The sequence below is a fragment of the Spea bombifrons genome, chromosome 10 (assembly GCF_027358695.1).
Source record: "Spea bombifrons isolate aSpeBom1 chromosome 10, aSpeBom1.2.pri, whole genome shotgun sequence".
NCBI classification, from domain to species: Eukaryota; Metazoa; Chordata; class Amphibia; order Anura; family Pelobatidae; genus Spea; species Spea bombifrons.
Window position 1 is genome coordinate 18,678,425 of NC_071096.1, and position 23,387 is coordinate 18,701,811.

A 23,387-nucleotide genomic window follows, 5' to 3' on the forward strand; every position below is an offset into this window, starting at 1 on the left:
TAAGAGCTGAATTTAAAATATAATTTGTTCATGTGAAAATACACTGCATATATTTATAGTAAATATATCGCCCCTTAAGATATCATACACACAAACATTCATGTAAACTACAATATTTATACCGCACTCATGTAACAATAACTGTTTTTATTCTGTGTCCAGAAAGAAATGTGTGTGGAAACATACACTGTACAGAATCCTACAGTGTCTCAATGCAACACCATATATTTTAGTATATGTTACAACACCATGTGTATTTTAGGGTAAATCAAAATTTCTTTATTTTGTAATTTTTGCAGTAAAAAAAAGGGGGATACAGAAGGAAAAAAGGGAGAAAATGCGGGTAAAACAAATAACAAACATCATGTATATTTTAGTATGTTACACATATCACATATACTTCTCGATTACAACTACACTCACTCCTGTATTGTTCATGTGCCTCTTCCAATGATCTCTCTCACTCACACATTCAACCACTCCCCCCACCACCCTCCTTCTTATCTCAGTGCAGTATACATAATGATGGCTGCAGTATACAGCAACAGAATGACTGTGACACACATTCCTATACTTTCTCATGCTTGTACCCACATGTCTTCGGGCATCCATGTGTTCATCCATGCAAGCATATAGTATAGCTGAAGGGAGGATGCACAACGGAGGACCCACAAGGTGACAATACCTTGCAGATCTGGGCTAGAACGAAGATTAAAAGGTAAGGTGTGGGGAGGAGGACTGCAGTATGTGTGTGTGTGTGTGTTTAGGCTAGGGGTGGGTTGAAGGAAAAGAGAATCAATAAATACCAGCATTATTTCAATTACTCAGACAGCATGTGCAGAAGAAAAGAATATGCAGGTACTGGGAAAAGAGAATGCGATAGGAAAATTAATGTGACAAGTGACTTCAGAAGGTAAGAAGCACTGAGAAAAAAACAAGAAAAGGTATAGCTAGAAAATGGTAGTTTGGGGAGATAAATAAGAGAGCTATTCCACAGACAATGGGAAGTGGACATTCAAACAGAAAGAAAAAGCCCTAGAGAATATGATGAAGAGAAATGAGAGCCAGAGAAAAGGAAGGATTGAGATGAAATCAGAATAGAAACCCTTATCATAATAACATTACAAAATATACTGGCACTGTATTAATAAAAGGTAGTGAAACTTAAATTTGGAATAAATATCTATAGAGAGAAACGGATTATTAAAAAAGGCCTTGTAAACCTGGTCTGTTAGTTTGGCACAGTTGACTCTATTCACTAAGTCAAGTGGTCAGTCAAGTTAAACATCACTCCAGTGTCTTTGCAATTTGATTCAATATCTCATGTGCTCAGCCAATTTTATCACCCCCCTCATAACATTAAAAGTTTACAAAATTATTTTTTTATAAAGATAAATAGGCAGCCAACATATTTTATGCAAGCCACGCATAGTTCCTAGTTGCATGAAATCAGTTAATCTGGATTCTGATCCTTTTGTATTTTTCTTGCCCCTTTTCTTGCCTACATTGTCTCTGCCTGGCTTAAGTATCTGATCTGACTTGAATTTTGGTTTACCAGTTCCCTCCATACTTTGTTTGGATCTGAGATCATCTGGCTATTGACCCTGGATAATCCTATGTTTATGCCTCTGCCTACATTCTCGGTTATCATGTCATGGCAAGATTGTGTTTTGACTTGATTTGCTATCATGACCCTGATTTGTCTGGCATAAACATTTGCTGTGTGGTTCTAGCTACGTCTGTCTTAGGTTCCTGCCATCTACCAGTTTCTGTTCTTTCTGTTTCTGAAAATTTCTGTTTCAAGCACCTGCCATCTTCCAAGTTCATTCTGCCTCCCACTTCTGTGTATAAACAATCTAGACGTCTAGCTCATCTTAAACTGTTTCTGGGTTTTGTAGGCAAATACCACCCAATCAGAGACTCACAAATCCATCTGTGCCATAAAGCATTAGGATCCTACAAGTATCCCTCCACAAAGACTCCCACGTGATCCGGTACTTGTTGTTGTGACACCACTGCACATAAAGACTATCAACTTTTGGCAGTGTCAGATAGACATTAAATAATTTTTTGAAATAAACAATTGTAGGTCACCCAACGATATTATCTCACAGACAAAAATTATTCAGTTATTTTCACTCAGAAATTAATCAATCTCTCAATGAAGAAAAGGCAGATGTCATGTGTGAGTCAGGATTACAGACACTGTAACAGCTTTGGTCATCACCTACATAGTTGGATCCCAATCAGTATGGACATGTGGATGTTTTTTATTTGATTAGACACACTTTCAATGTGTAGAAAGTAGTAGCTTACTCTATGTATCTAAGCTACTAGTAATCACTAACAAATTTCTCTGATTTTTAATTTTCTCTTTTCCAGGTGATCCCTCCCCTCTCTCTACCATGCCACTATTATTATTTTTCTTACTGCTCCTACCCTCTCTCCACCTAGCTTCCACTCCTTCATCAAATGTTTCTTCCTGTGGCAATACCCAAACTGGAAACTGTGTAGATGGAGTTCTCCTACCTGCTTGGCTACCTCATCCACCTTCCACTGGTGACCGGGCAGCTCGTGCCATAGTATACTTTGTTGCCCTGGTCTACATGTTTTTGGGAATGTCCATAATAGCTGATCGTTTTATGGCATCCATTGAGGTCATCACTTCTCAGGAACGCAGAATCACTTTCCGAAAGCCCAATGGAGAGGTGACAGTGACAAGTGTACGTTTATGGAATGAGACTGTTTCCAATCTCACACTGATGGCCTTAGGTTCTTCTGCACCCGAGATCCTGCTTTCTATAATTGAAATTGTTGGGAGAAGATTTGAGGCAGGTGACATGGGCCCAAGCACAATTGTGGGATCAGCTGCCTTTAACATGTTTGTAATTATCGGCCTTTGTGTAGCAGTGGTCCCAGATGGGGAGAGCAGACGTATCCGTCACCCACGTGTGTTTGCTGTTACTGCATTTTGGAGTGTCTTTGCTTATGTGTGGCTTTTCGTAATCTTGTCCTGGTCTTCACCAGGAGAAGTTGAGGTATGGGAGGCCCTGTTGACATTCCTTTTCTTTCCGTTGTGCGTCTTACAAGCTTGGCTGGCAGATCGACGTCTCCTTTTTTATCGCTATGCAGGACGAGGGAGAGAGGGGAAAGCAAAGTATAGGGCTGGTAAAAGCCGGGGGGTGCTGGTGGGTGCAGAGGACACAGTAGGACAGGAGGCAGGAGATTTTAGAATGGCTGGAGGAGGAACAGATTTGGAAAGTGATGTGGAAGAAGAAGAACGGCGAGATATGGCCAGGGTATTTAAGGACATGCGTCAACGATATCCCGGCAAGGACATGGAGCAGTTAATGGAGCTAGCCAATTACCAAGTGCTTGTTCAACAACAGAAGAGCCGGGCTTTTTATAGGATTCAGGCCACCAGGATGATGATTGGTGCAGGCAATGTGTTAAAGAAGCATGCAGCAGACCAAGCAAGGAGGGCTCTTAGTGGTAAAAGTACAAGGTGTGGTTCTGGGGCAGGGCTTGCAGAGGATCAGGGACACTGGACAGAAATAGAGTTTGAGCACACTCATTACCAGTGCTTTGAAAACTGTGGAACGGTTAGTTTGTGGGTGGTGTGTAAAAGAGCAGAGGATGGTGGTGCTGTGCAGGTTGATTATAGAACAGAGGATGGCACAGCCAATGCAGGTTCAGATTATGAATCAGCAGAGGGTACATTAATATTTCAAGCTGGTGAAGTGAAAAAGGAATTACGTTTAGGCATAATTGATGATGATGTATTTGAGGAGGATGAGCATTTCTATGTACAGCTGAGCAACCCTCGGAGAGCAAGGGGGGTTAGAGAAGGACAGGGCAGGGTAAGGTTGGGAACTGGGAAGAGAGCTACTGTGACTATATTTGATGATGATCATGCTGGTATCTTCAGCTTTGAGACTGGAAGTATGAGGGTGAGTGAGAGCATTGGCACAATGAGGGCTAAAGTTGTGAGGGGATCAGGGGCACGAGGCAAAGTAGTCATACCCTACAGGACCAGCGAGGGAACTGCCAAGGCAGGAGAGGACTACCTAGAAGTTACAGGAAAGGTGGAGTTTCAGAACGACGAGACTATGTGAGTACTTTCTTTAACATTTATATATAGTAATGTAATCTGTATTACTGCCTAACAATTATGTGAACACCTACATGTTGACCCTTAAAATGAATATGATCTGTAACTGGATCACTGTGTGCACACTTTACCACATTAGCTATGCATTATGAATGGCCAACTGGTCCCTTCTTAATAGGACACATTTACTGGGTTTAATGAATTGTTGAATAGGGAATTCAGTACCATGAGGGAGCCAGGTACATGAGGAGCTTTATTTATATGTTTTAGTGAGATCTGAAAAAGTGCAAAATTCATATTCATAACATAAAAGGATGTTAAAAACAAACAGCAGAATAAAACAAAAACTTTGAAAAAAAATGCATTTCTTGTTTTTATTTCCCAACTTGCCCCCCCCAGTTATGCACATTTGAACCCAGGCTTGCCACACTGCCTCCCAAATATGCCTTATACACCCTGATATGCCACTCCACCCTCCCCACACATGCCTTATATACTCTATATGCCTTATACCCCCTGATATGCCACTGTGCCCCTGATATGCCTTATACCCTAGATATGTCACTCCGTCCTCCCCAGATATGCCTTATATCCCCTATATGCCTTATACCCCCTGATATGCCACTCTACCCCAGATATGCCTTATACCCCTATATACCCCTGTGCCCTTGATATGCCCCACTGATATGATATGCCTTATACCCCCAATATGCCACTCTGCCCCCCAATTATGCCTCATAACCACCTATATACCACTATGCCCCTGATATGCCCCCCCAGACTTACCCCCCTGCTCCAGAATCCTTGGTGTCTAGAAGGGGCAGCCAGTGAGCGTCTGCCCGATGTGCATAGATAACTTCTGCTTCTGGCTGGCACTTTCGCTGGAGCTTCTACGACTGAGCACCAGAAGGTCATGTGACACCGGTGCTCCATCACAGAATCCCCAGTGGAAGTGCCGACCGGTTGCCAGAGAGAATGATCCCGGTCCCCTGCAGCGCTGTGGCGCATAGTCCTCTCTGGCAGCCGGCGAACGTTGCCCAATGCAGCAGACCACCTCCGCCGTGCTGGCCGATACTTCTGCCGGGGATACTATGTGGAGCACCGGAAGGTCATGTCGCGCTGGTGCTCCATCATAGAAGTCCCAGCGGAAGTGGAGGACAGTAGCGGAGGTTGCCTGTGCGTATCGCACAGACACCCCCCATTGGCTGTCAGAGAGAAGGATCTGGGTCCCCTGCAGCGCTGCAGGGGATCTGGATCTTAGTGTTATAAAACGAGCAGTATTTTTCAGAGCATTTCGATAAAATCGATTCAACTATCGATAATGACATTCGTTGGCAATGATTCTCATTATCAATTATTATCGATAAGTGTATGGTTCTGGAGACCCCATCTTGAGAAGTATATTGACACTTTGAGAGTTTAGATGAGGGCTACCAAAGTGGTAGATTGTTTACAGGATAACAATTATAAGGAAAGATTAACAATTATCTTTGGATGAAAGAAGAGAGAGATGAGATGTGAGAAACACACAAAATGTCATAGTCTAAAACTAGTGTGTCAGAGGCTTAGATATAATGTAAAAAAAAAAATCACTTTAGAGCACAATAGATGAAAAGAACAGCCTCCCATTAGAAGTGGTAGAGGCTAAAACAGTAAGGAATTTTAAACGTGTATGGGATAGGCATACGTTAAATTGAAGTACTGATTAAGTAAATGAGTCTTTACATTAGGAAAATGGCTTTATGCACAGTTAAATTCTTTGTTTCTAGCATGGTGGTGCACAACTGTAGGGTGCAAACAGGCCAGAGATGTTATCTATTCTAGGCTGGAACAAGTAGTTTAATATTTAATTGCCGTGAAATACAGTTATGCACACTTGCCCTGCCAAATATTTGTCTCATGTCTGTTTTATAATATTATTGAACAGAAGTTCTGGAATTTGTTCATAGTTCTTTGCTTGACTTTATTAAAGAACATCTTCATGAAACTATTTAAATAGATTTGAATTATTACAGCACTACATTAATTATTTATGGATAAATTAAAGCTCAAATTTGTTTTTTTAGCATATACCATTTTGAAATGTTAAAGTAATTACAAGTCACATTGAAGTCAAATACTGAATGAATGGAATAGTAATAAACAAAAAATAGGAACATCCTATTTTTTTACTTATTGATTTAACACGTTGTCCCTGAATTGTTCTTTATAAATATGATCCAATGAATGTGTTGTCAGCCACCAATTTTCTAAATTGTTGGAAGTATAAAAGAAAATTGGGGTTACAGGTGATTTACAATTGTCTTTCAACGGGCTACAGGCAAACAATCCTCCAGTGTTTCCTGTCGGCAACCACACATCCACAGATCCACCTAGGAAACGGGTGTCGAAGACCCACAGCACCTCCACCAATCGCCCTCAACTTAAACAAATAAGTACTCAGGCTTTGCACTCCAAAAATAAATATAAAATGCGTTAATGTGTAATAAATTGCCAGCATACAAACATAGTAGGTGGGGGAGAAAAGTACAAAGCTTAACGTATTCCGCTTATGAGTAAGCGCTGTCTAATTTGCATCCCCAACATCATTGTGCAAGACATTTAGCAACAGTGTGAAGTAAAATCATTTTTTTTTAAAATGAGGACTTGCACACTAAATTGATTCCCAAAGCACAAATTAAATTGAGTAAAAAATATTATAAGTCCACTTAAACACTTTTAGATCTATGATTTGGTAGGAAAAGCTACCCCTCCAATATGGAAAGGTATGGAAAGAACATTAAAAAATCTGCAAAAATAGGAAACAACTAGACTTGGGTGCCGGCGAAGTCTTTGTGTTCGTCACTGTGTTGGTCTTCGGGAAAAAAAAGCTACGTATTCTATGAATATTGGCCAGTTCCTGTGTTCGTTTGGGGCTAATATTCATATACGTTATTTGTGTTCGTTTCCATCTTCGTTTTCTCCCAGGTTCCTAGCAGGGGTTAATACGGAGTTAACAAACACATTGCAGCAGCAGCAGCAGCTTTGGTGCCATGATCTAAAGGGCCGTGTGTGCGACTCTATTGGTCCCCAGCAGGGGGCTTGCCTGGCTTCAACCAATGAAGTGCAGATGCACTTCATTCTTTGATGCCAGACGAGCCCCCTACCGGCAACCAATAGAGTCGCACACACAGACCTTTAAATAATTGGCGACCCACTCACCTGTTTTGTTGATGCCAGATGAGGCCCCTGACGTCGACCAATAGAGTCGCACACACAGACCTTTAAAGCAATTGGCGACCCACTCACCTGTTTCACCTCAGGGCACAGCATCCAAACACTGTCAGTCCATGAACACCACTCTGTCTTGCTGCTAAATTTGCTCTACTTGGTACCTTGCATGCTGCTCGTGGATGAGGAAGATGCTGCTGGGGGCAAAATGCACTTCTTTTCACTCACTGGGCTAGTAGTCCTAGTTGTGCTACCCTTTAACGTTGAACGTGCTTGTGGTAAAAAACCATAGAGCTGGTGGGCCTAGCAGCACTACTACTGCCTGCTATTGGTGCCTTTCATTTACTTGATGACATAGATCCTTCAAGCAATGATTCCCCAAATGATAACCAAGAGCTTGGCCTACTTGTCCGACTAGACTGACGCAAAGGCTGCATCGTAGAAGAACTGGTGGTGGTGGTAGATATGCCACTAAATGGTCTTATTAACTCAAGTTTAACTATTATACACAAACTAGTAAGACTACTAGCAGTATTTTAGAGCCTACTACTATGCTAAAGCTATATTCCCTTCCTATTCTAAGTCTACCTCTAGGCAAGGGCAGATGCTCTCAAGCCCACTAATATAAAGTGAGGTTATATCAGTATATTATATTATTTATTAATTAATATTATTATTTTATATATCATTAATAGATTATAAATTATAATTATAATTTTTACTTTAAATCAGATACAGAAGCAGACAGATATAGTTGTACTACTTCTGCTAAATCTACAAAAATTTTCTAAATTATTTTCTTTTTTACTAGTACTACAGCTACCTTGAAGCTTTGCTTACTACAGTTGTCGTCACACAGTCAATCCTTCTTGAAAAGAAATTAGAAAATAAAATTTAACAGCAAAACAGTTAGCTTCACTGCTTGCTGAACAAAATACACACATCACTTATGTGGCTTGCCTCACTAGCCCAATAAGTTCACTTCACTGATGGACTGAGGCAGGGGAGGCCTGGCAGCCTAAGGCCTGGGGGACAAGTCTAGTCAAGTGGCCCATTGCTCCACCGAACCAGCCCACCATCCTTTCCCATCTTTTCCTGATTTTCTAACATATATTAATGTAATGTGATGGGATTGGGAATACTTCAGTACACGAAAAAAAAAAGTCATCATACATGGGAGACCTGAAGCCACAATTTAGTGCCACTAATCCTTTTTAATAAAATATGCAGATTTAAATATCCTCTCACTGATTTTCAGGGCCTAGAACGTTTTGTCCAATGAAGTGACTACAAATTCAAGAGGGCGTTTTCTCTCGGGATAAGTAAAAATTAAATAGTTACATTTATTTCTACAGAAAGTAAAGTGCCAGGAAACAGATGACTAAATACAAACACACCAGCATGGGAGTAGGAACCCCTAAAAATCTGGGGGGGGGTAGCATTTTTCCACATCAGATACCTATTTCCTCACTCTCCCCTACCCCACTTTCTCCCCATCTTTCTTTGCAAACAAGTACAATAATATATCACTTGAAACACTTTGCAACAAAAACTTTTTTTAAATATTGTAAAATTGGACCCTAGGCATTTCCTTGGGCCCCGTTCCACGCTCCCTAGCATGCAATCACTCCCTCCGTTCCCGCACCAAAAAATATTTGCCACACTGACTGCAGATTAGGGGAAGACTGTGAGAGTCAGTGCAGTCTTCCCTCCATCTGACCCTAAACACATTGAGACACATTGAGAGGTCCTCTCCCCAATAATCATCCCCAGAGTCCCTTTGTCCCTCATTAACTAAGCCACACCTCTCTCTTACTTACTCCCTGTAATTCAGGTATAGATCAAATAAACAACACATGTAAACAGCACTTGCATGTGTAGATCAACTGAATAAGACATACAAACCCTGTATTTGCAGGTATACATAAATCATGTATGGAAACATAGCATAGCAGATATAGATCAACAGAATAACACACAAATCAGGTACAGATCAACTGGAAATCACATAACAACTCAGAATTAAAGGTATAGATAAACCCCCCTAAATTACAGGCACGGATCACCCCAAAGCCAGCCCTGTTGTCTACACTGCCCACATAGAACATGACCAGCACCCAGATAACATTAACAAATTATAGTCCAGAGTGAGCCAACTTTGTCCCCAAACAGCCCAGCGTGAGCCCTGACACCAGTACAGGCTCTGCAACACCCAAACAGACACACCAGGACAGGCTCTGCCACACTGACACCCAAACACACACCAGGACAGGCTCTTCCACACTGACACCCAACACACACACCAGGACAGGCTCTGCCATACTGACACCCACATCAGTACGGGTTGATCTACACAAAGCATCAAAAATGCTTTCCACACTGGTATGCTGTTTGCTTGTTTTTCCCCTTGTGTATTGATGCCACAGCCAGCCCCCCTTGGTTTTAATGTATTCCCCCCACACCCTTGTGTATTGCCCCATGTGGATTTGTGCTCCCAGCCAGCCCCCTGTAACTACGGGGTACTTACCTTCCGTCCCCCCGAACCGCCGTTCTACTGAAGCTCCTCGTCGCCTGTAGCCGCTGGCAGGTTTCCTGAACACAGACTGCATGAACTCTGGCTCTGTACACACGCGCGCCACAGTGTGGCTTCTTATAGGCACTACACTTATGCGTTCCAAGCCTCCGTTTCATGCGGGGCGGAAAATACAATTAGTAGGTCTATTTAAACCTGGCTGTTGCACTAGCTCATTGCCTGTGATAGTGCCTTGTGCATGTTGGCTGTGCTTATTAAATACCTTACTTCGTGATTTTGGCTTGTTTCAGTCTATCTCCTGTGTTTGACCCGGCTTGTTTTTGATTATCCTGTCCTCGCCTACTCCTGACCTCGGCTCCGTGTAACGACTACTCTTTTGCCTGTTGCAACCAGTATACTGCTCTGCTCCCCTACCGTTGGATGATACCAGGTTCCTGCACTGTTGGTCCTCTAGCCGTGACACCCCCTTTGTGCATTATGCCCCAACACCCTTGAGTATTGACTTATATGATGTCCCCAGCCAGCCCTCCTCCCTTGTGTATTGATGCCCCCCTTTGTATTGTTAATGACCCATGTACATTGCCCCCAGCCACCCACGCCCCTTTGTGTATTGATTTATGTGGTGCCCCAACCACCCTGTTGTGTACTTATACCCCCTAGCCACCCCCTTTTTGTATTTAATTGTTGTCCCAAGGCAGCCCCCCCTTTGAATATGGGTCCCCTTCCACCTATTACCCCAACTATTTTTTTCATACTTACTTTTTTTGCTGCCTTCCTTCCCTGCTCCTGTGTCTTACCGCTGCTTTAAAACTCGCAGCCGCATCGGCTGCAATGGCATCTCGGTGTCCCGGCCCATGGATTGCCCGGCCCACCTTTTTCCCCGCCTTAAAGACAGCCCTGGCGCGGCCGAATCTGCCACTTAAATTGGCTGCCGGGCGGCCGTTTAATTTTGATTCAGGGCGGCCTGGGGGTCATAGAATACCATCAGAAAGCATAGACTTGAAGGGTTATATAGGGATCAGCAAGCGAGCTCCGAAGCGGATTCCCGCCCAGCCGGAGGTTTCCCTTTCCTGCGCAGCAGCTGTTGCTGGAGTGGCCGTGCGGTGGAGGGGGTTCTCCCTCTCCTCCGTGGCGGCGACTGCTGCTGAGGCGGCTGTGCGGTAGAGGGGGGTCTCCCTCTCCTCCGTGGTGGCTGCTGCTGAGACGGCTGTGCGGTGGAGGGGGGTCTCCCCCTCCTCCGTGGCGGCTGCTGCTGAGGCAGCTGTGCGGTGGAGGGGGCTCTCCCTCTCCTCCGTGGCGGCTGCTGCTGCGGCGGCTGTGTGGTGGAGGGGGGTCTCCCTCTCCTCCATAGCGGCTGCTGCTGAAGCGGTAGGTGAGTATCAGTTAAGAAGAAAAATGTACTTTGTCTCTTGCTGTTGCTAACACAAAGCATAAACTAAAGCACTGCAGCACCAGTACTAGTAAGATTAGCTTAACTTTAAAATTAAAATGTATTAGCTAAATTAACTAAGTAAGTTTACTTAACTTAAGTAATTCATTTTTAGGGATTTCTTATATTAATATAATTAATGTTAAAATTAATTATCAATTTAAGCTTAAGGGTAGTAGTGGACTGGTTAATCTTTATGTGGGATAAATTAACTCTTCTACCAGACAGAATGTCTCAAGCTAAATAAGCTAATATAAGATAGCTAAAATGAAATATAATGATATTATTAAATATTAATGATTTTATATTACACACTAGTAGTCGTCTACACTAGTATACTATATGACAATATTATTATTATATATTATATTATTTTTAGTAGTACTATTACATTTATAAATTATTATTTAATTAATAATTCAAACAGTTCAGCATAAATAACTAAATTATTGACTGACTGTCCTGAAATAACAAAATCTAGTTAAAAAATTATTTTAAAAACTAAACGAAGACAGGGCAGGAAGTAGGCACTGCCAGCCCAGGGCAAGGGCACCCCAGTGCACTGTGTGCAGCAAACTGTCAGCTCAACAGCACTACACAGTTGACACAGAAGCACTGAAAAAAAAATCCTAAATTAATTCAGTAGAACTAAGAAGAGTACACTGAGAAATGCCAGACTGAGGCTTACCACAGAACAATCTCTCTCTGTAACGCTCGGATGCAGCACAGCAGTGTTGCAAAAGCAGTCACAGCGAAAATGAATGGATTCAATACAAGCTGTGCTCTTATACAGACTGTATTCCAATTTTTTTAAAAAAGCAGCACAGACATTAGACGAGCCCTCAGTATGATGACGTAAAAGATAACAACGTAACAAGCAGTGCATCACATAACAATTTAAACATACAGAGGAGGGCTCTGCCCAAACAAACGTACAATCTAGAAGCAGATGGGGTTATATTACACAAGAGGTTAAAGATGTTTTAGGGTTAATCAACCACATAGCTGTTTCCCAAAGAAAACACTGTTTAACCCATTGATGACTGTACTGTACAGAGAGCTGTAGTACCTCTCAGAGATCACCCAGTATCCTCCTGTTGTCCCCGGAATAACTTCCAGCACCAGCCAGCATGCACACCTTGGAACCCTGCTATGTGTACCCAATAAGTAGACACAACTACCTTGAATTGAGTACAGTAGGAATGAACAGTTTATTGTTGTAAAACATAGACTCATAGCTTCATTAACATAAATTAACATTAATAAACAGGTACATGTAGACAACCCAACCTTAAATCCCCTTTAGCTACTAAATCTCCCCCTTGCAGCAATCCTGTTAATGTGATTAGTTTACACAATGGAGTTCCTGCCTGTGCAATCTTTGGGGCCTTGTATGACAGGTCATTCTGTCACAATGACAATTGACGGTCCAGGCATGTCACACAAAAACAGTGAGTTAATGGAAATTGACCTGGCACATCATGACTGTAAACGGGTGTAGAAAGCAAACTATGGCCGTTTTCTTCACCCAAACAGTGTTGCTGTAATGCCTCGATGTCGAGGCATTCAGCAACACTGCGATCGGCATCAGGGGCCATGTCTGAACCCACATGTCAAATTTCCAATTAGAAAAATGGACATGTCCCAAATGTGGCCTTTTAGACCTCAAACAACCCAACAAACCCATGCATTGGTGGTATTACTGTACTCAGGAGATGCTGCTGAACACATATTAGCATGTTGTTTGACAGTGACATATACCAGGAGCTGTAAATTCATACCTAAAGTACAACTTGTGTGGGAAAAGTACACACAAAAAATACTACAGCTAACATTTACAAAGGCTGGTGGTAAAATGTGTGCATGGAAATAGTTAAAATACCAGCATTTGAAATACCCTGGGGTGTCTAGTTTTTAAAAATATATGGTTTTATTGGACACATTGAATTGGCCAGGCTCAAAGATGTATAGGGCATGGGCAGTGGATCACCAAATGTCAAAGTTCAACATTAAAAAATGGACATGTCCCAAATGTGGCCCTTTTACCCCAAAAGCCAGGCAAACCCATGAATGGGTGGTATCACTGTACTCGGGAGATGTTGCTGAACACATATTGGGGTGTTGTGTGACATATACCAGGACCTGTAAATTCATACTTGGGGTAAAATGTGTGTGGGAAAAAATGACCACCACAAAGTTTGACAAAGACTGGTGGTAGGATTAGTACATGGAAAGAGTTAGAATACTAGCATTTGAAATACCCTGGGGTGTCTAGTCTAGTCAAAAATAAATGGTTTTATTGCATCGAATTGCATTGGCCAGCTTCAAAGGTGTTCCAAATAGCACTTAGGGGCAGAATTACCAGATTTGGAAAATGGTTTTGAAATAGCAAAACGCTACTTGTAATTATTGCCACATAATGTACAGAAAAAAACATTGGGTATTTCTAAAGTCAGGACAAATAGTAGAATCTATGTATCAGGTTTTTCTATTAGTTTTTATAGATGAGTAAAAAATGTAAAAGTAAAAAAAAGTCATTTTTTTCTCAATTTTTCACTGTATTTTATATTATTTTATAGTAAATGATATAATACAATCAACATCATGACATCCAAAGACAGCCCTTCTAGTCCTGATAAAAATATATAACTTGTGTGGGTTCAGTAAACGGGAAAGAAGAAAATTACAGCTAACCACGAGCACCGCAGAAATGTTAACAAGTCATTGTCTTGAAAGGTAACATAAATAAATGCAGCCATTGTCACAAAGGGGTTAAATAAGATTAGACTTTTAAAAACAGGCAAAAACGATTCAAATTTTTTCGTTTTTGGTCCATTTGTTTTTGGACAATGAATTTCTTTTCTTGCTCTTTCAGTTCAGAGGAAATTTCGAGGGCATTTTACATTCAGACACAAAATTTGCCACTCACTCTCATTCACTCTCTTGTGCACTTTCACACTCACTCCCACTCACTCTTACACTCTCATTCACTTTTTCTCATAGCCTTTTATGAAGGTCTAACTACAGAAAGTAGACCGCCAACCACTTCGGTTTCCCTGTCTCTTTGCTACATAGCTCCAGTTGATTTCTTGCATCTTCCCGTGTTTATGAATTTATTTTGTCTTCTTCGTCCACTGCTCCTAGTATCTTCTTCCTTTGTCCGCTTCTTCGTGGACATGGCATCCTGGTGACTTTCCACCAAAAGTCAGACACCCTCCGACTGACTGGAGACTAAGGAACAGCCTGATAAGTTGGTCAGATCATTCCACAGGATATGGTTTTAATACGTCTTGCATTTTGTGTTAGAATCAGGTGAATACAAGCAATGTTTTAAGATATAGGTGTCAGTTGGGTGTATGAAAGGTTGGAGTCAATGGTGTATGGTGTAGGAATGATGGTTGTACCACATACCATATGTAATATATATTTATAGAAGTGATAGAATAGATAAAGGGATTGAGTGTCACATTCTCATAGGTATGGTACTGTCACCCAAAGGATGAAATTGATTTGCCAAGGGAGGGAGTGTAAAATGAAGGGGTCCTGGAACTGAGCCATAGTGTATGTCAGCTGAGGAGGAAGCAAAGAGGATAAGTTTCTGTGAAAGGAAGTGCCACAAATGCAGGTAGAGGGGTAGGTAGAGAACCAGGAAGAAAACTTGTGGAGACCAAGATTTTAGAAGGTTTAAATAAGCAATTTGTCTACAGTGTCAAAGAGAGAGGTCCAGAAGCAAAGAGTGATGACCCTTGAATACAGCAGTGAGTCAATAGTCACTTTATTAAGAATGGTGTCAGTAGTCTAGATTAACATAAAGATATGTGGCGTTAGGCTTACAGACGGATAGGGTCTCCTTTTGAATATGTCATTGTAACAGCTAACCGTTGTTTAATGAGCATTAAAAATGACCTATACCCTGCAGAGTTAGACACAGTTGATAGAGCCATAGTATGCCCAAAAGGCAAACTCCATGAGATGTCATTTCCAGATTTCATAAATAACTTACCCCATTACAATTTCAAAGTAACAACATTTATACATGTAAAGACCTTTTGCGGGTTCACCAAGCACTGTAATCCTAAACTGCTAAACTAGCTGATTTTTGCTCAACTCTACAGCTTCCATGGATCAACCCACTGGACTGTTATCTAGGTGGCTAGCCAGATCAAGTAGGGTCACAATACCTCAGTGTTGCAACCAAGGTTTGAACATTGTTGACCAGGATAATATAAGTAAATTAACTCCATAGCTGGGAAGCCCAGTCTACAGATGCCTGCTATAGAGAGAAAAGGTGTTGGAGAGAAGAAGAAAGAATGGCTATTTTTTTTTAATTATACCAAGAGTTAGCATTCAGCTTGATAGGTGTCAGTGCACCTTTGGGTTGGATTTGCAGGTTCCCAGAAGACATATACCTCTACAACCCAGCTCGTAAATCTCACATAACAGAGACGCATGGCTCCCTTTCTGGGTTTGATAGTTACCAAGTGATTCTCTCTTGTATTCCCAGATTGTTTGTGAGATGCCTCTGAGCCTTTCTGTACATATACAGCTGGACGAGAGACCCACTTCACATTATACTGATTGCAAATGGATCCAAACATTAAAATATGTGAAGAAATTGTCTTACTCTTCTATTTGAAACTAACCACTCATTGAAAGAATGGAAGAATATGCAATTATCCTGGATAGGAAGAATAAATGTAATCAATGCTTATATTCTCCCAAAATGGATGTATTTTTTTAGGCACGTACCTTTAAAAATTCCGAGACCTTGGATTAATATGATACAATCCAGTTTCAATAAATTTATTAACAATGGTAAACGTCTGAGGCTAGGAATAGAATATTTGACAAAACAAACGAATAGAGGAGGTCTAAATTACCCTAAAATAGAAAGTCTTTATGAAGCATGTCTTCTAACCCATATAGACAATATGCAACTCCAAATAAATAAATGTCAACCTTGGTTTAAATTAGAAAAATATATGGCAAAGAATGAAAATTTATTTTCGTATATGTGGCGATTTGATAATATGTTTGAATGTGAACTAAGCGAAATTAAAAATTACATAATTAGAGACATTTTGGGGGAATGGAAAAGGATTTTTAAAAAACTCAATCTTCGAAATAAAATTTTAGATAATGCGGATCTTAGTCTCATAGAAAATAATATACCTAATATCAATCTCAAAAATTGGAAAACCTCAGGAATTAGAATAGTAAAAGACGTTATACAAGAAGATAAAATAAAATCCTTTAACCAATTAGTTTTAGAATATAATTTATCCACCTAGGAAATATTTACGTACTTAAGAATAAAATCCTTTCTAAATCAAGCACGATATAAGGGTAATAGGGATATTCAGGGAAAACTTGAAGGTATATTTAATAAAAGCAGTACTAAAAAAGTTACATCTAAATCCCTTGAAGTGATTAAAAGTACAGATAAGATTTCACCAGGAGTATTTCTAGCTAGATGGTCAAGAGATTTAAGATCAGAGATTCTTCAACAAGATTGGTACACAGCAATAAAGCGAACATTTGATACTATACACTCTATAACAATAAGGGAAACTTATTTTAAACTTATACACCGATGGTATTTGACACCTACAAAGCTAAAAAGCATGTACCCTAGTGTATCGGATAAATGCTGGAGGTGTAACAAGGAAAAAGGGGACTATAAACATATATGGTGGTGTGAAAACCGCTTTGTTACATATTCTCCCTGGAAAATTGTCTCCAGAAAGAAAAATAATAACAATACATGCTTTTGCGGCTACTAAGTTACTAATCGCACGATCATGGAAAGAAATTAAAGCTATAAGTAAGACACAGCTGGAGAAACAATTAATGCTACAGCTGCAAATGGAGAAAGGTATGAGTTGGATTAGTATATCTCATAAAAGGAAGTCAGATATATATGAGGACTGGATAAAAAAAATTACAAGAATTATGAAATTTTTCAATTGGGACTAGCCCGTTACTCGGCTTCACAGGCTTTTTTTTTTTGTCTTCTTGAGTAAACTAAAAAGCGATATTATAAGCTTATGACTCAGCTACTGTGTTTATGTTTGTTTATGTATTTGTATAATTATGTTATGTCTAATGTTTTTTGGCAAAAAAAAAATAATCAATAAATACGATTAAAAGAAAAAAGAAAAAAAAAATAAGTGAAGGCAGTGAAAGGGAAAAGTCATCTATCCTCCCACTTCTCTCATAGCTGGCTAGGAATCAATGAACCTTTACAGTGGATTTGGAATTTCTTTGCAAGGCATGTAATTCTACAGCCCGTGGACTCATGAGTAAAGCTCATACAACATCACACAGAGATTTACTGGATGGCCAGTAAGTATATCTCTCCTTGACAATATATGTCACAGATATGATTATATTTAGTGGACTCTGATGCAGTAGTGGGATGATGGGACCTAGATGATAGTGGGGAAAAAAAACAATCCTGGAATGACTGAGGGATGTTTAAGCTTTTTTCTACAGGTGCAGCCAGATGAGTGACCTACTTCACATCATACTGAAAAATGCATTTTAGTCTATCTATTTAGTTTACAAGAGATACTGATTGCAACACTCTCTCTGTCACAGTTTTTGTTATTGTGAATTTAAGTTGCTGTTCACTACAGGGTCTGAAATCAATTAGAGATATACATAAGGGTCTAAGTGTTTCGGTATATTCTGTTGTAGTATTGTTTTGTAGTTTGGAGTACAGCAGACTTTCCTTTGCTGTTCTTTGACAGTGACATTTGGGTAGGGCATAGCCCTTTAAAAGCTATGAATTCACTTTCAATTTGGGGATTTTCTTGATGTTTTGCTTGCCGTTTTGTAGAGGTGTGGCCACAATCCCCTTAATTAGTGCTTTTAACTTTAAGTAGATTCAGCCTAGGGATAGTAACTAGGTAGACCATCATTGATAGTTAATATGGAAGTTCATAGTCTCCTCTCTGGTCAGGATTTGCCTTGTCCTTAAGTCCCTAAATGGTATAGGCCATCCATTTTCTCTCTTTTCCATTTGTAGTCATTGCACAAAAATCAGACCTCCTTGGTAGCGGCCTGATTTTTTTTTTCTTGGTACAGAATGTCAGGTCTAATGTGTTTTATGCACTGCAACATTTCTAGATGTTTTATTCTTGTATATCATATAACAAAATAAAAAAAGACATCCTTGGTAAATACATTTTAATATCAGGAGATCTTTTGGGCAAAGACTATACAATCGCTAATGTCTAAGCACCTAATACCTGTCAACAAAGATTTTTCAACAATACACTTGATGATAGGAACTGTTTGGGGTAATTTCAGTCTTGCACTATATCACAGGGAGTTTAGACAGTCAGAGATTGGGACCACCACTCAGCCAGATCATGCACCAGTAACTGTACCTATCCAACTATCCTATCAGCTTCAAGGTCTTGGTTATGGAGGATAAATTAAACCTAGCATCCAAACATATTTTTCAAATATTTTTTCAAAAAGAAACATCACCTAGACTTGTGCACTAGGCCCAAAATCATTTCAGACATTTTGTTTTGTTTTTGGCTCATTTTTGGGTTCAGACAAACTTCATTGCCTAGTCCTGTCTGTGCTCCTACTCTCCCTCCTTGACTTGTATCTACCCCCACCTGCCTGTTTACCTTCTCCAGCTGTTTTCTGGTCTCTCAGCTAGTCATAGCTGACCCTAGAAAAAGTAACATCTTGTAAAGTTCCCAGAAAATGTCTATGAGGGAGAGATTACTCATCTATAGCAGGCAAACGAATGAATGAAAGGTAACATTTCAGCGATTTTGCCATTTGTTTTTGTTTGTTTTGTTAGGGTTCCTCCTCATTGTCAGAGATTTGTACAAAACAGGCAATTATTGTTAAAACAAACAAGTTTGTACAAATCCGAAGTCTAATATCACCTGTTATTTGGGAGGCACATAAATGTGCAATTAACATAGCTACTTATAAGAAAAAACAAAGAACAAATCAAGTGAATCAAATTCTTGGCCAGACTCCTTTTGAAGAGATAGTTTCCATGATTATTTAGCAACCCTGTATAATAGAGATCCTACAGATTAAGATCGGGGAAGTGTCTATTTCTGAATATCTTTGCAAACACACTTAATTAACATTAGATGAAGAGGTTTGTGAAGTATTAGATTCCTCTATAACCTTAAAAGGGCTCGATCGAGCTTGAAAATCAAGAAAAACAGGACTAGATGGGCTTTATATCATAATATAAACACTTTAATAGGACTGGCATACCCCAGCTCCCCTTTTTTTATTTTTACTTTATCAGGTTAAACTAGAGGCATTTGATTAATTTTTCGATCAGAAAATCGTACTTGTTACCCAACTGTACTGGTTTACCTCATTGTAGCAGATTATTTTTTTAAATGTGTAGAAATAGATTTTTTTTGGTTGTGTTGGTTCCAATGATTTGCAACAATCACTTTGAAGCCTCATGTCTAAATTAACTTCTAAATTAATAATAAAACATTTTCAAATTAGTTTGTTTGATGCCTCAGATTAAACAGATTGCAAATCATTTGTTCATTGAGCTATACCACGGCAGACTGGGAATAAAAATCGGCCAGTGGCCAATAAATCACAGGCATGTGACATGCTAAAAGGTTCCATGGAGGTGTTATTGGGCTGTTACAATGAAGTATGTTTCTGGGTTTACAACAATCAAAGAAAATGCTATTACCAAATTCAGTATGTCTATGTCTAAGAGGGCATGAATAACTAATCCATCCCTTATGACCAATTACATCCCTGCATATTCTTCTTTGCTAAAAAACCCCAAAAAACTGCATATTTAAAGTGGGATTTTACCATTGACTTCTACAGAGGCAAAACTATTTTTGCCCCAATGAGACAAAACATTAAACATTGTGAAGTTTATTGTCTGCAATTATTCCCATTTTTTCAATTTAATGATTTCCCCAATGCAACACAATTTAAGGTATAATTTACACATGTATTTCTTTTTCTCACCTGCTACTTGTATGCCCAGTCCTCCTATTTGACCAAACCTCCTTGCAGGGAAGTAATGGCTAGTTCAGACTGTATTACCTTAACTAATTTTGCGGCATCTGCAAACACCGACGCATGGCTCTCGATACTGCAAGATCATTAATAAAGACATTAAATAGCAGTAAACCCGGAACAGAACTCCGACAAACGTTGCTCACCATTTTTGTCCATTTGAAGAATTTTCCATTAACAACAATTCTCTGATCTCTATCTTTCAGCCAGGTTTCAATCCAAGTGCATAAAATATTTCCTAAGCCTATTTCTTTTACTTTGCTCGTCTTATAATCGGGGTTGTCTTATAATCAGACCTCAAATGGGTCTGACTATGAGACTAAGATCCAGATCCCCCGCAGCGCTGCATGGGACCTGGATCCTCCTGTCTTATGCCCCCCCCCCCAAAATTTACCGGTGCTTCTGACTCCCCGCTGTGTAGCCGGGGGCAGCGTGTAGAGGTCTACGCAATTCGCATAGACAACTTCCGCTGCAGCCAGAAGGAGGCGTGGTTAGCAGCGGGAGTTGTCTGCGTCCATCGCACAGACCTTCCCCAGCTGTCAGTGAGGAGAGTTCCGGTGCAGGGAATTCTCACTTACAGCCGTGGAAGGTCTGTGCGATAGACACAGACAACCCCCGCTACTAACCGCACCTCCTTCCGGCTGCAGAGGAAGTTGCCTACGCGAATCGCGTAGACGTCTACCTGCTGGCCCGACTAGTACACACCGGGGAATCAGAAGCACCGGTAAGTTTTTTGGGGGGAGTGTTAAATGGGGGGCATAAGGTGTTTCTGTAGGCAGAGTGCTCTATGAAATGCCTTTTAACCCCCTTAATGCCACTGTGCCTCCATAAATGCTTTTTAACCCTCTATACACCACTCTGCCTCCTGAAATGCCTTATACCTCCCTGTATGCCACTCTGCCCTATAATATGCCTTTTAACCCCCTAAATGCCAGAGTGGCATATAGGGGGTCAAAAGGCATATCATGGGGCACAGTGGCATATAGAGGGTTAAAAGGCATATCATGGGACACAGTGGTATTTAGAGGGTTAAAAGGCATATCATGGGGCACAGTGGCATATAGGGGGTATAAGGCATTTCTGGGGCAGAGTGGCAAACAGGTTGGGAAATAAAAGGAAATAAAAACAAAATATTTTTTCTCAATCATAGCTTTTATTTAAAAAAATAGTTTACATAGTTTACATGAATTAACATTTACTGGTAAACCTTTTTTCCTATAGGGTCATCTTATATTCAGGCTTTTTCTTTTTTTCCTAAATTAATATTCAGATTTTGGGGGGGTCGTCTTATCATCAAGCAAATACGGTATTTTGAAATTAGTCCCCAAGCATTTCCTAAAAATAGAGGCAAGGTTGGCTTCCTCATTTCACTGCTTATGGATAAAGCTCTAGCTTCAGCTAATTCTCACTTGGAGACCGGTAAACGAATTACACCAAATTATGCTGAGTTTGTTGCCTCATTTAAGATGATTTTTGAGAATTCCTGCCCGCCCTACCTCTGCTGCCAAGTCCAGCGGGGTACAAGTGTACAACTGTACCCGAGCATGCCATTGTGTTCTGTACTCTAGCAGCAGAAATCGGTTGGAATTAGGATGCCCAGGTAGCCACATTCCCTCATGGGCTTTCCAATTTGGTTAAGGACGAAATTGCAGCTAGGGATCTGCCCAGGGGAAAGGGATATGCCTTTAATACTGGTACACAGGGGCATCTGCTGAAATCATGCCCTACATGGCCGAGAAACACCCACACCTAAGGTCCTGTCAGGGCACATCATGGGTGGACTTTCTTCCTTCCTGTTTCTTCAAAAAGAGAAACCTATGACTAAGGTTGTCCTGTCCTGGGCTAACTCCTTTGCTGTTAGCCAGGCCCTTGTTGAATCTGGCCTCTGCCTGTTTTGTGGATTTCATGTTTGTGTCCAAACATTCTATTCAACTTTGGTCTTGTTCCCCTCTCCTAGTTGTTGAAGCTATTGATATCACCCATATTATTCATGAAACCATTCCTGTATCAGTGGTTGTAAGGGCTCTTCACCAGGTGACACTTCACTTTCAAGTAATTTCATCTCCACATCTACCCTGTTGTCCTCGGGTATTCTTGGTTACAGAAGCACAATCCCAGATTACAGATGCTCTTTCCCGGGGGTTCATCCTCAAATCTACCTCTTAGGCAGGTGCTGGCTTTTTCTCGTAATGCCTTTTGTTTTGTGCAGTGCTCCTGCTGTTTTTCAGGAATTCATTAAGGATGTCTTACGAAGTATTTTTTAACAATGCGTGGTAGTCTACCTTGATGACATTCTTATTTATTCTGCCCCATTGGAGACTCACCATGCAGTTGTCACTAGGGTACTTAGAAGATGAAAATGGTCTATTTTGCAAACTAGAAACGTGCCAAGTGACATTTCTGGGGTACGTGATTTCTGCCAAAGGTTTTGGAAAGGAACCACAAAAGATTGCTGCGGTTCTACAATGGCCTTGTCCCACAGCCCTTAAATCTTTACAAGGGCTCATGGGTTTTGCAAACTACTATAAGAAATTCAGTAAGACTTTGTCCTCTGTAGTCAAACCCATTACTAACATGACCTGTAAAGAATGCAATCTCACTCTTTGGTCTTCGGCAGCTATACAAGCATTTGGTTCACCCTAACCCTTCTCTGCCTTTTGTCTTGGAGGTTGATACATCTGAGACACCCTCCTGTCTCAACGTCCTACTATGGAGAGTTTTTAAACCTGTGTGGATTCTTTGAAAATTACTTACCCGAGGGTACTAGTGTATCCATGCTATGCGATGCTGCAGAGATAAGGTAGGCTAGATGGGGAAGGGACCAGGGAGATCAGTAGACGAGGACGAACACGAAGATTCTTTGTGTTGTGTGCCTTAGTCTTTGTGTACGTTTTACCGCCCTATATTGTACGTTTCTTTCGGAACGAACACAAAAACGGACTCTTTGTGTTCGTTTTCATGTTCGCCCGAAGACAAATGCATGAGTCTAATTCTCACTACAAGAACTTAACCTATATCTCTGAAGCTCAGGGCTTATCTCCCACCAGGTCAGGTGGGCC

At 40.6% G+C, this 23,387-nt stretch overlaps 1 protein-coding gene across 2 annotated transcripts in view; it reads left to right on the plus strand.

Annotated features, from left to right (window-relative positions):
- The first annotated feature begins 495 nt into the window (after window positions 1-495).
- The window catches only part of LOC128467386 (sodium/calcium exchanger 1-like), a 29,154-nt gene continuing 6,262 nt past the window's right edge, over window positions 496-23,387 (plus strand). For both annotated transcript variants that reach the window (XM_053449027.1, XM_053449028.1), the window contains exons 1-2: window positions 496-718; window positions 2,383-4,111. In XM_053449027.1, the coding sequence (XP_053305002.1) occupies window positions 2,406-4,111 (1,706 nt within the window). In that variant the 5' untranslated portion in view covers window positions 496-718; window positions 2,383-2,405. The remainder of the gene's footprint in view (window positions 719-2,382; window positions 4,112-23,387) is intronic.